Source organism: Schistocerca cancellata, chromosome 5 (genome assembly GCF_023864275.1).
Source record: "Schistocerca cancellata isolate TAMUIC-IGC-003103 chromosome 5, iqSchCanc2.1, whole genome shotgun sequence".
Classification (NCBI taxonomy): domain Eukaryota; kingdom Metazoa; phylum Arthropoda; class Insecta; order Orthoptera; family Acrididae; genus Schistocerca; species Schistocerca cancellata.
The window spans coordinates 485,896,797-485,910,878 of NC_064630.1; the positions used below are offsets into that span (position 1 = coordinate 485,896,797).

The window sequence follows — 14,082 nt, forward strand, 5'->3', positions numbered from 1 at the left end:
CCAAGATCAAACAATATTTCAATATGTCAACAACATTTGGTATGCTGCAACATGTGACTTAACAAGCACCAAATGCAAATTCATAGTAACATCTACGTGTCAACGCAAACTATTCAGCTTTCTCGCAGTAGGCTACTAAATTTTGAAATATCACAATGATTAATGAAACAATAAACAGCTCTTCACGAAACTGTCTAATAAATCCTTAAGATGCATGAGAATTTTTTTTACCTAATAGTTTCTTTAAAATTGTTGGAGAAAGACTGCAGATCGGCCAGCTTGTGCTTTTGCTGATGAAGCAGTGAAGTGAGCCTACTGGCTACTGGGCTCATCCATGCCCCACTATAACTAGACACGAAGCAGCATTGCAGCAGCTGCCCGATGCAGAGCTCTGCTCTGTCATGTCCCTCCACTATAATTCAGACTTATTAAGGAAAAAAAACCTTAATTGTACTCTTGGACACTACTGCTGCTGGTATACATTTTATTTTTATGGGTAGGTTATCAAAGAATTTTATAACTGTGGGTTTCACTTCTTTCTGTGGTGAAGTCAGGCCCACTAGTGCATATTGTAGATCATTTCTCTAAGGATTACGAATCTGAGCAGCTAATTCCTACTGTGATTCAATAATATGAAAATGTGGTCAATATTCAAAATTGCTTAAAAACATCTCTGAAAGATGCACTGTGTGAATCCCACAAAATACCAATTACTTTTGTGTACCTAAAGGTTGTTTACACTGAGTTTGAAACAGGTTTTGCAACATCTCTATCTACATAGATACTCTGCAAATCACATGTAAGTGCCTGACAGAAGATTCATTAACAACCTTAATAATAATTCTCCATTATTCCAATCTCATACAGCACGCGGAAAAAAACAAACACCTATATCTTTCCATGCAAACTCTGATTTCCCAATTTTATGATGATGATCGTTTCTCCCTATGTAGGTCAGCATGAAAAAACAAAGTAGTTTCGCATTAGGAGGAAAAAGTTGGCGATTGAAATTTTATGAGAAGATTTCGCCACAGCAAAAGCACTTTTGTTTTAATAATGTCCACACTTAACCCTGTACCATTTCAGCGATACTCTCTCTCCTATTTCATGTGCTGTCCTCCTGTGAACTTTCTCGATCTACTCTGTCAATCCTAACTGGTAAGGATCCCACTGTGCAGCAGTATTCTAAAAGAGGATGGATAAGCATACTGCAGGCAGTCTCATTAGATCTCTTACACTTCTTAAGTGTCCTGCCAATGAAACACCGTCTTTGCTTAGTCTTTCTCACAAAATTTTGTGTGTGTTCCTTCCAATTTAAGTGTTTCACAATTGTAATTCTTGGGTATTTAGTTGAATTTACGACCTTTAAATATGACTGATTTATTATGTAACCAAAGTTTAACAGATTCGTTTTAGCACTCATGTGGACGACCTCACACTTTTCGTTATTTAGATTCAATTGCCAATTTTTGCACAATAGAAATATTCTTGTAAATCATTTTGCAATTTGTTTTGATCTTCTGATGACTCTACTAGTCAATAAATGACACCATCATCTGCAAACAACCTAAGATGGTTGCGCAAATTGTCTCCTAACTCATTTACATACACAAGTTACAGCAAAGGGCCTACAATGCTATAGCTTGGGGAATGCAAGAAAGTGTTTTACTTTGACACTTTCATCAATTATGATGAACTGTGACATCTCTGACAGGAACTCATGAATCCAGTCACATATCTGAGATGGTATTCCATAAGCAAGCAATTTCACTACAAGCCACTTGTGTGGTGCAGTGTCAAAAGCCTTCTGGAAATATAGAAATACGGAATCAATTTGAAATCCCTTGCCAATAGCACTAACACTTCATGTAAGTAAAGATAAATCAATGGAAAATCCAGGATGGAACGTAACAATATTATGAGAAGGAAAGTTGCCACTCATGATACAGCGGAGATGCTGAGCCACAGACAGGCACAACAAAAGGACACTTGGCAGTGTGATTTCAGTTGCCTGAGACTGCAGGTGTGTGTGTGTGTGTGTGTGTGTGTGTGTGTGTGTGTGTGTGTGTGTGTGAATTCACAATGTTCAAACACAATATATGTTCCAAAATCCCACTGCACATTAACATTAACGATATGAGCCTGTAATTTAGTGGATTACTCCTACAGCCTTCTTTATATATTGATGTGACCTGCGCAACTTTCCCATCTTTGGATACAGATCTTTGGTCGAACAAGCATTTGTTTATGATTGTATGGAGGTATTGTATCAGTGCACTCTGGAAGAAACCTAACTGGTGTACAGTCTGGACTGGAAGACTTGCTTTTGTTAAGTGATTTAAGCTGTTTCACTACTCCAAGAATATCTACTTTTTTGTCACTCATGTTGGCAGCTGTTCTTGTTTTGAATTCTGTCACTAATTCTGGAATCAAGAATTTGCAACACATCAGGAATAAAAAGTGTTCCACGTTTGTGTCAGTATAGATCAAAGGTAACAATGTTTCTCACTGGCTACACAGAACATGTTTGCTTATGCTCTGCCCTACTTTGCATAGTGCTGCGAGTCGTCGTATGTTGCACTGCACATTGTACCACATTTTGAAAATGAAGTGTACAACTTCTTACACGCTAAAAGAATGTATGTTGCACCAGTTATAAAAATACAAAAGTGGGGCAGGGCTCTCTACAGAAAACCACTGTTGCTTACTATCAGCAGCAGTGATGTGGACAGGAAGCCAAGATCTCTTTTAGCTCGGTACAGACATGAGAAAAATAAAATTGGAGAACAAGAAATCTGGCAGTGGTACAGAATCTTTGTTTACATCAAAGTGGTTTGGTTTCCATTATTTACAGGTTTTGGATGATTATTCAGGAACCAAACAAAGAACAGACAATAAAAAAAGAGATAAACAAGGTTATGCTTGTTTATGTTTATTTGTATTCTGCACTATACAACAATATTATTAATTATTTTATCGCAGTATAAATCCTTGTGTGTTTAAAACGCACTCTGCAAATTCATCTCAAATTTCTGCCACCCTTCCTACCACAATAAACTCCATTTGTTCCAATTCCACCAATCCTTACCTCTCACCAACATAATCCTGCAAAACCATATCAATCACACTCATACCTCCTTGCAATAACTTCTCTCCATCCATAAAATTATTCTGCTATGCAACCAAGTTCTGGATCCCAAACACACACACACACACACACACACACTGAACTCTTTTGTCATCCATGAAGTAGAGCAACATGCACAATACCGCCTCAAAAAACTCTCCAGCCTGCTCACTTCCTACTCCCGCCTCGGTGTACCACTGTCCACCTCTACAATAACCTGCAAAACCACCCACATCCCCTCATAGCTGACACACCCTGTCTCACAAAAACCTACTAAATATACCCAACCCTCGAAAACTCCCTCCCAGAATTCAGAACTAAAACAGACCTGAAACACAGTAATGACCTTTCCCTCCAAAAGCCTTAGTCCCACAGAAATAGCCCTTTCCAAAGGCCTCACCTTTTGCCCGACTCAAATTCAATCATAAAGGACTTGTCAAAGACCACCTCTCCTCCTCCCAGTCCCTACAGTGGAAACACTTTTCTGCCATCAACCCTACCAATCGGAGTCAACCAAAGACCAATACTGAACCCCGCCTGACTCAGTCCACTTCTCCATACAACTGTGATAGCCCCCACTGCTCCCAAATCACCCCTGATAACTTAGCAGAATTTCTTAACCTCAAATCTTTCCTCAGCATCATTCCCCAAACCCCTTAACATGCAAATTAACTTTACATGTGCAGAAAGAACCGCAACCCAGCATCTAAAAACTGATCTCGACCTTATAATCCTACCTGCTTACAAAGGCTCCACCAGTGCTATTTTGAACTGCAAGGATTACCTGGCAGAAGGACTCTGCCACCTGTCAGATGCATCCACCCACAAACCCTGCCACAGTGACCCCATTCCAAAAATCCAGCAGGAACTTCAGTCTCTCCTCAAATTCTTATGCCTATCCCAGAACCTCTCCCTGGAGTCTAATCTCTCCTCACCCCTACCACTCCCTGAACTCTTACCTTCTACCTGCTTCCTAGATTAGATTAGACTACTCAAGGTTAAATCTAACTTTGGCCCAGAAGAGGGTAAATTATGCTGCCACAAAAGTCTTTGGTCACTTACCTAATAGCATCAAAAGCCTGACAGATAGCCATACAGCATTTAAAAGGAAATTAAAAGAATTTCTGAATGGCAACTCCTAAAAACATGATGTTCTTCATTTCAATGACTGCTTCACAACCTGTGCCATTTGGATGCTTCCCACCAAGACCAGCTTTTCCGAATTGCACAGGTGGGATCTCTGCCTGCAACATATCCTACATTCCCTTAACTCTCCTGGCCTCAAACTTCTTTAGTCATTGTCCTTACCTGTCGAGCCTCTTCCCTGTTCCCGTTTCAGCACTACACAGCCCTCTATTCCACCAACGCACCCAGTCTTTTTACTTCTCTCCCCCGCCCCTCATCTCTCTCCCCTGCCCTTTGACTAACATCCCAACTGCCCCTAACTGCCACCTCGTTCCTGCACACTTCCACAATCCACAAGCAGTACTCTACCATCCCCCCCACCCCTACCCTGCTATCCCTCCCCCTCCCCCCAACAGCCTCCTCCTCACACCAACCTATTGTTTCTCCCATCATGCGCTACTGTTCATATAGTTTGGCTTCAGCTATGGTCTCTCTCTCTCTCTCTCTCTCTCTCTCTCTCTCTCTCTCTCTCTCTCTCTCTCTCTCTGTGTGTGTGTGTGTGTGTGTGTGTGTGTGTGTGTGTGTGTGTGTGTGGGCGCGCGCGCGGGGTGGGGCGGGCTCGCTGGCTGACAAGTATTTTACCTGTGCCTATTGCAACTCAGCACCTCCGCTATAGAGGGAGTTGCAACTATCCTTTTCTTAATATTGTTACATTCCATCCTGGATTTTCCATTTTTTTATTTCTTTGTCTCTGGTTGAAATTCTCCATGATAAATTTGGGAGTGTAGTAATAGATGATACAGCAGCATCTCATCTGCATGTCCCTGAGATGACTTTACCTGCCTGTAGGCAATAAGAGTTGAAATTTCCTCCTGGGCTATAACAGTTCCTTTGCTTAACATTTCTGCTTAAGAACTTGTGGAAAACAATTGTCATAGTATAGGTCGTGCCTTCTAGACTGCAACACTAGTTTAGACTGAGGTCTAAACATTTGTAGTTAAAAATTCTTTCTTTCCAACATGGGTTGTGCTCTCCTGGAAATGACTTCATGAAGCTTGTAACATGAAGCATCATCTGCCAGGAATACATGTGGCTGCAGGTTTGTCCCTCCACATAAACATTCATTAGATGGCAAGTTCAGCTTGTTTTATAATTAAGTTCACACTGAGGAATTCTTAAAAACACTTCCATCAGAAACCCTTCCTTGACAGCCAACGTTAGCATATAAAAAGTTGTTATTCTCAGCAAAAACAGCAAGCAGCACAACACTAAATGACCTTGTAGTTGCAAAATTTGCTACCACTAGGAACAGGACACTGTAGGACAATATGCTTCCCATCAATTGCTCCCATATGATGGTTGAAGTGGACTACCTAGGTGAACACACTTTCCTTTTCATACTATCTTCATTCACCAGGATCTGAAACAAGTTAATTTGACTTCAGGTTCCGCAAGTTCTACCAGTGGAAGATACAAAATATTTTAGAGGCTACAGGTCCCGAAGAACTGGCAGGACCCATTAAATGTTGCAGAATGTTCTGCTGCCAAGAAGAACTTTGATCGTTAACTTTGGGAAGTTCATTGTCAGCAAATTTCACAAGCTGTCTCTTTTTTAAATAACATCCATCTCTCTCTCTCTCTCTCTCTCTGAGAGAGAGGAGGAACTGTGCTTAACAGAGGAGTCAATAGTAAATGTGGCAGATTCCAATTGTAGATACTGTCGCTGACAATGGGGTGGAAGACGTTCTGCTTGTTGAAAATGGTTATTCGGAATAATTTAAATCTGTGTATAAAAATCTTAAATTTATGATACAGTGATATTAACAGAACTGAATTACCTATACATATTCCTTTAATTGTTCGACCAAAGCTTCATAAACTGAAACTACTTGAGATTTAGCTTGCTTTGAAATGTGAAAAAAAGGGTTAAGTCTTTGCTTCACAAGGATTCATTTTCTGAAATCATGTGTCTTCCTTTGTAACAACTGGCACTATAATATTCCCTATAATTTCAAACCCAGATGGTGACATCATAGCAAAGCTACGAAACCAGAACCATCTTCGAGGTTCAGTTAGCACATCCTCTCATTCATCCCACATCATCTAAAGTTTTTGTCCAGCAACGATGACTATGCCTTTTGCTTTGTATGCTTCTTTTGTCAATTATTCCTAATACATCTCATAAATTTACAAAATGCGAACTTACAGCTTTATGTTCATGAAGTTTTTTGGGCAATATTCTTGTGAAAAAAGTAGCTGTAAATGTTGTAGGTTAGTGTGTGGTTTTTCCAGCTTTAATTTTTCAACAATACAAATTCCCCAGCAGTGGAAATTTTCTGCGCTGTTAAGTTATTTCTTCCTGGTACACAATTTGCCAACATTACTGCCCTTACACCTTAAAAAAAAAAAAAAAAAAAAAAAAATATATATATATATATATATATATATATATATATATATATATATATATATAAATTTGTATGATATGTTACAAACCGCAGTTAAAAACGATTTAAGACTTATGCATATCATGGAGGTTGCTCTGGATATTTTATAGAAGTTAAATTCTTGAAAATATATCAGTTTTGGTTTTTTATATTGTGGACTTTGTTCTAGCTATGTACGTGAAGTGAAAGTTTCAATACACATCTGGAACCATATGAAATTAAACTGTATCATGGACTATATTTGAGCTATGAAGACCAAGTGAATATTTTGATGCCAGCTTTTGTGCTGATTGTGGTCTTCATATGAGATATATAGGCCAAATGAAATTTCCAACATCAATTTTTGTGGCTTACTGATGTTCTGAATTATTTATTGTTTGGGTAGGAATGAATTTTACATTGGGAATGTCATTTTGTTTTTTCCCATCCAAAACTCAAAAATTCCCACTAACTTCATGTCGTTCTTCAAATCATTTTAGTTACACTTTGTAATATGAGACTTCTTGTCTGTCTGTATCCTGAATGTGTAATGTCACGATAGCCATATTGCTAAGACTGAGATGGCAATAAGTACTTACTCTGAGCTATATGTAGTCACTTAGATGCAGATCACACATTATAAGAGAATCCTTGTGCAACTGCTCATTGTAGAATAGTCCCTAACACATCACAACCATACTCTGAGCTTTAACTAGAGTCACACAGTTCTAGATACCTGTGCCTGATGAACAGTGGCTTCCCTCGCCATTTGAATGTAACACTCTTTCCTTCTGGGATGTCACTCAGTTTCACTTCAATTTTCGCCAAAGCTAGCACGTCTGCTGATGCACTCATACTCGAGACAAACTGGGTTACTATTGCCTTCGCAGCATATGCTCCTCCAATGGCACCAGCTGAAAGTGAAGATTTTTGATTAGTATCTTCTTCCCATGTTTGTAAAGATACTTTATTCATACTAACAAAAGTTACCCACTAGTAATGGCATCAGCTGTTTTAAACATGAACAATGTGGTTAAGTAAAATCAGGTTTTAACTATTATTAACGTCTGCACAGCATCACAGAGGAGACATATGTTATTGGACACAGAACTGCTAAAATCTAGATGACTATCAAAGCTCAAATTTAAATTCTTACTTCCCGCTACTAGGTACGTAAAAGATTTTCGGGCTTCCGGGTCCGTATTCTTCACTGTTGCATCTGCTACTGAATGTCTTCTGTATGCACTGAAATCTGGAACCTGAATATCCGTGTGTGCACATCTCACTTGAGTAGTAACTGTAAACCAAAGTCATCACTCAACATTAACAGAGAATCAAGGTTTTATTCTACATTGCAGCAAATATAATTTACGGTTTTACCTGTTGGGCCAGAACACACCCTCAAATTACCCTTGGGTAAAGTCTGGCTTAAAGAATAACTTGTATGTTGCTTCGGCAGACTTGGGGTCACAATCTTTTCAGATGAAATTGCAACCGGCGTAGCTGGTAGCTTTAATTGAGGTGCTACAACCTGCGATGTTGCTTTTAGGTATGGTGCTAAATTTCCCGCACGAGATACGATATTCATCATGCTTGTGTTAACTTAGTATTACGTCTTACACTCCTTCTACGCCAATCCCACCTTCACCTCCACTGCAAAAGAACTAACGTATAGAACTTTACTTCGCATTTTCGCCACTAGGGAGGTATGAGAAATTTCGATATCTGCCCAGTGCCAATAGTGTAAAGTGAGCTATTACGACAGTAATAACACATAGAAAGCTACCAAACAATTAATTTTTCATAATTCGTTCCCCTGGAAGTCAACAGAACTCATTGTAAGGCCACAGCAGTTACTTTCCTATTCCAAAGACTTAAGCCGATGTACCGAAATTTTTCATAATTCGTACACAACTGTTTCCGGCTGTAGCCTACACCAACATTTCTTTTTATGCACGGGTTAGAGAAATTAAGTTATTTATAAATATTGAACGGACCTATCTCAGGTATTATTTGAAATAAATAGAAATTAAATGCAACGCCGTATATGTGTTATCGCGTAAGCGCAAATTATATGGACCTCATTATACAATATTGCAAATTGTGAATTTTGCGGGAGTCTCCTGCAGCGGACATGGAATCTTAGCATTGGTGTTGCATGAATCGTGTCAAGATGGTTGCATGTTTATGATTTGGCGCAAGGTTTACCTTGAACGATGTTGGATTTGTATAAAAACACCTGTTAAACATGTTTATGTAGAAAATCGGAACGTAGCACATATATACATTGACAGTAATTAGATTTGGCCTCGTTTATTGGGAACGCAGTTACGAACCAAAATTTATTTAGGCCTAAGTGCATTTACTGCACTATACTAATTTTAGAGCTAGGCTTCCCCATGTGAGTCTGAAGAACAGCAGGGAGGTGCGTATTTACATTCGTAGTTATTTACCATCACTTTATTGATCATTTTGCGTCTGTCAGTATCACGCTGTGTTCATAGTGCTGTTGTAAATCATATACGCGATGTCTGGAAACGCTACTAATTTTTATAGTATGCACTTTATACGACAACGTTAATGAGTTATATTGATTTGACAGTGAAGTTAATTTATTCTAATGCGTTGAAATTGGAAGTGTTGTGTTATGTCATTCTTCCATTCCAGCTGATACATTCCAAACAACATCTGGAATGGATTCACAGCAGCAGTTCTGTCTTAAGTGGAACAGTTTTGGCAGCAATCTAGCAACAACATTTGGAAACTTATTTCGATCCGAGAGCTTAACAGACGTTACATTGTTTTGTGAAGGTGAGATATTTATGTAGTGACTTGAGACCGATAGTATGTGTTGACAGTATGTGTTTTTAACTTGTCATGTCACCCAAGTAAATATAAAATTGTAGCCCTATTAACAACGAACGATATTTATTTGATCACCATTCATTATTAGTTCTGTCCTGCAAATGTGATTGATGTGCTGCTGCTCCTTTTCTTATTTTGACCTATACAGCTTACTTTTTGTAGTCTGAAAATACTGCCCATGTACACCAAGTTTCCACAGATAGCTCTTGTACAATTAGGGAGAGGAAATATGCAGAGTAAACTTAAGTTTCTCCATTCTTAAATCACCAATAGCAATATTTTATCAAAACTTTAAACACAAACCCTAAGAATTTCAACAAAACTTTCACCATTTCATTGTAAGATACCGTGCACTTATTTCACACAATCGTGATTTGGCTTTGTGGTCATTCGCAAGTCCATGTTCAAATGTTAGACTACAGTATATCTGAACTGTGTACACGTCATATCTTCATTGACAGAGACATATTTCTGGACGACACACACACACACACACACAAAGAAAACAATACGTCATATAGGGAGGTGAGCATTTGAACATACGCTTGAGAATGGCTGTAAAGCCGAAACCGTGGTTGTGTGAAATAAATGAACTGTAGTTTATGGTCAGTTAGCAGAAATTTCTTTTGAAAAGTTCTACATGAGTGTGACTCCCCGCCCCCCGTAAAAGGAAAATCGTTAGTAGTACTGTACTGAAATCCATCAGGGAGTCATGATTATAGTTATTCAGTACTAGATGGAGTCTTTCATGGTATATCAAGTGGTTAACAGTTTTTTCAAACATCAGTTCACACAAGGAGAAAAAAGTCTCTGATGTATCTCAAATAACCAAGTAGGTCTACATGGGGCTAGCAACGAAGGGCACACTGCATGAGGTGTAGGACAGTATGGAGCCAAGGACTTCCCACTACCATATTTAGATGTTGGTTAACTTAGGTATGTATGAGCAAAATTTTCAATAAATTGTCTCGAAACAAACATCAATTGCCCTAGATTGTAAGAAGCGAAAGAATTTTAAAGTCATATCTAATAAAATTACAACTCATTGTTTCCGTTAATAAGTGAGTGGGGTGACTGTCTGAAATACATGGATGTCTTCAGTAGTAACTCAACAATGTTATTGGATCTAACTAGGCTACTACTACTCATATCTTTCAGCAATTGCCATGACTGATTATTTCAAGTCACATGTTAATGTAGTTATTGATGTAGAGGTATCTGTAGGCTACATTTATTGTACCAAACAAATAAATTTGTATATTTGTTGCCTCCATAAAATTCCATTTTAGCAGATATAGATGTAGTAAAAGTAAAACTTTCTTGTATCAAAAAAGTGATTTTTTTTTTTCCTATATGAGGAGCATCGTTTCAAATTGTGTTATGTACACCAATGGACAAAATTAAGTTTGATGATTTTTTTGCATTGCTTCTGAATCATTCTTTCAAGCTCTAAAGTCAGATTGTAACAAATTGTATTCACTAACAGTGTATCTGCTGAGAACTAGCTGTTTTGTTTTTTTTTTTCCCCAAATCATATCCAGTCCTCTGCATTGTGTGTTTCAGATTGTATTGTGTCTATTGTAAACACTACATGAAGCTTATTAGGGCCTAGTTACTTTGCTTAGCTGGTTGTACTAACAACGAGCATGCTTTTCTTGACAATGCTATGTGTTTAATAATGGCAGTATCTTTTACTTGTGAATTGTGTGTAGGGAAACAGCTTTTCCTCTCATGGAGGAAGAAAGCACTGTGGGTGGTAATTCAGGAAGAAGCCGAAAGAGGTATAGAAAAACAAACTTGTCCATGAACTTAAATCAGTAGACAGTAGAGTTAGAGAAGCAAAGAAGAGTGACATAAAAAATAATTTAGTATGTAGGCCTAAATGTTTGGTGGTTGATTGGAGGAGCAGAGGATATTCAGATTTCTGTGGTAACATCATTGAATCAGTTGCTTTGGTAACTGACAATGAGGAGGTTGATGTGTCAGCTTGTGGTTGCTTGGAAGGAGAAGCACTGAATCAAATTTGAAGAGAAACCAATAGAATGGCCATTCTGAACATTCTATAAATCAGATTTAGATTTTGGACTAACAATTTTGTTGAATAATAACACTAACAAGCATTTAAATAATTACAGCAAAAAGACATTGTGAATTATAAAAATGGTTAATGTGATATTTTTATTGTGTAATAACATGGTTTTCAATAATAGCATATTAGTTTGATATAAAACTTATTAAAGTCAGTTGGCAATTAGAGGGGTGTTATGAGTTAACTGTGCATTAGAACGTTTATTGTGGAAAATTTGTATTTAAAGCTAGTGTTCTTCTATAATGAACTTCAGAAAAACTTCTAATGGCCGAGAACACTAGTATACCATTTATTTAAATGACTTGTTTCAGTAAGACTATTTTACCATCTTCAGATCGTCTACTTCACAACTCATGTAACCTTCGCTATCAGTGCGTTGTATCAAGGCAGAGATTACCTGAATTGTAAAGTTGGAGATCCGAAGATGGTAACATATTTTACTCAAATAGGTCATTGAAATAATTACTTTACTAATAAAGACACAAATGAATTAAAGACATTGGCTGTGAGTAGAAAGGTTGAAAACTTGTGCCGGACCAGGATTCGAATTCGCACCATGTGGACACAGTGGTCATCGCAACTACAGGGACTACCCTTGCACACCTCCTGTCAGATCCAAATTCTCAATCTGTCCACACACTAAGAATATAGTGCCCCTTGCCCATTATCCCCACTACTCAAGGCATTTCACCGATTTCCCTAAGAGCTGAGGTCTGGTGTGCCTCCACACTAAAGAGCTCATTGGCTGTCCTCGCCTTATGTTCTTTCAGACATAAGGCTATTTATATACAAGTGTTGTCTATTCTTTTGGACAAAAGGCTAGGATGGCCAATGATCTATTCAGTGCCATGTGATGGCCGCTGTGTCCTGATGGTGCAATGATTGGTGCATCTGCCTAGTAAGCAGTGGACCTGGGTTCGAATCCCAGTCTGCACAAATTTTCAATCTTCTCCATTAATATAAACCAGTGTCGACTCACAGTTAATGTCTGTAATTCCTTTGTGTCTAAATTCATGGTGGCTGCTGGATCAAAATGGTGTTAGGCACCACACACACACACACACACTTGATGTTGATTGTTTGGAGTTTTTCCAAAGTTCATTATATTACTGATTGTCCCCATTCTGACAGTGTCAGGAACATTTTCTTCTATAATAATACCAAGAATAACTGTGTTTTCTTCTTTATATATTTTACAGATTATCGAATCAAAGCATATCAAGATCAACACATTTTTCTTTCATTTCAAGAATAAAATTGCAAATTGATATCACTTTTTCGTGTTTCTAGAAGAATGCCCCAGACACAATAACTTTGTATTGAACAATTTGGGAAAAAATTACCAGGTTTATGAGTAATCAGTTTCTTACTTCACCTGTAAAATTTTTTTTCCGGACATAATACAATTTGAAATCGTGCATATTATATATCTTCTAGGGATTAAACAATATTAAAGAACTGTTTTTTTCCTTTTTTTCTTCGTTTTTTATTACTACATACAACTGTTGATTCAAGTGATTCTGTTACATCACATGTCATTTTCTGAGCCATTTTCTTCATAATCCATGGACTTCTAATGAGTTACAACTGAAAAAATTATGATAATTTTTTAAATTTGTTATAATTGTGTGACATCTTATTGTTATTTACCTTTGGATATGTTGTTATTATTATTATTATTATTATTATTATTATTATTATTACTCATTATATGCTGATGAGTAAAATAAGGTGAGAAAATATTTTCATAAGTAACTTCATATGAGCAAGGAACTTTGAATGGTTTTTATGAACTTCATTTTTTTCCAGTAAAAGTCTAGATTGGGGCCAGTGCTTACATGTTTCGTGCAGCATTGTTGTCAGCAATCACTGTGAGGTATGATGGGAATGTAAGAGGGGTTCTATGCAGCCAATGAGAGAGCAGCAGATAGATGACATGTTCGAAGCAAGAGGCGAAGGAATAGTGTGACATTCTCATGTCTGTATGTCACTGTGTCAGAAATCTTAATGTATTCAGCGTGAGGAAAAAAAAGTTGATTTTTTATTACAATCAAGACTATAAATTTAATTGCTGCTTGTTTCATGTGCAGCAATTCAAGCTGTGCTATTCGGTCTCAACCTAACCACCATCTCATAATTCATGACATATTTGGAAAAAATGCTAGGATATTTGTGAAAACAACAAAGAAGTGAATGATTTCAGTGGTGGGTCTAGAAATTCATTGCCTTCTTCCTCGTGTCTCACTGGCTACGTGAAAGTATCATCTCATTGCCAAGTGAAATTGACGAGTTGCCAGCCTATGAACAGTAAGCAAACACTTCCCTGCCTGATGCTGGTCCTGGTCTTGGTCTAGATATTAGCCTTTTTTGTCCTCAGTTGGATTTAATTTTACAATATTACATTAACAAAACAATGGTTGGGACATTAGTATTATTAAGAAAAGGATAGA

General features: G+C 37.7%; 2 protein-coding genes across 2 annotated transcripts in view; one reads left to right on the forward strand and one right to left on the reverse strand.

Moving 5' to 3' along the window:
• The window catches only part of LOC126187620 (cytochrome b-c1 complex subunit Rieske, mitochondrial), a 29,379-nt gene extending 21,033 nt beyond the window's left edge, over positions 1-8,346 (reverse strand). The window contains exons 1-3 of the mRNA XM_049928814.1: positions 8,059-8,346; positions 7,835-7,975; positions 7,415-7,592 (exon numbers count right to left, since the gene is read on the reverse strand). Coding sequence (XP_049784771.1) covers positions 7,415-7,592; positions 7,835-7,975; positions 8,059-8,269 — 530 coding nt within the window. The 5' untranslated portion in view covers positions 8,270-8,346. The remainder of the gene's footprint in view (positions 1-7,414; positions 7,593-7,834; positions 7,976-8,058) is intronic.
• A 146-nt stretch (positions 8,347-8,492) lies between these two features.
• Positions 8,493-14,082, forward strand: part of LOC126187619 (zinc finger protein chinmo) — a 114,955-nt gene continuing 109,365 nt past the window's right edge. Inside the window, exons 1-2 of the mRNA XM_049928812.1 lie at positions 8,493-9,103; positions 9,346-9,489. Coding sequence (XP_049784769.1) covers positions 9,372-9,489 — 118 coding nt within the window. The 5' untranslated portion in view covers positions 8,493-9,103; positions 9,346-9,371. The remainder of the gene's footprint in view (positions 9,104-9,345; positions 9,490-14,082) is intronic.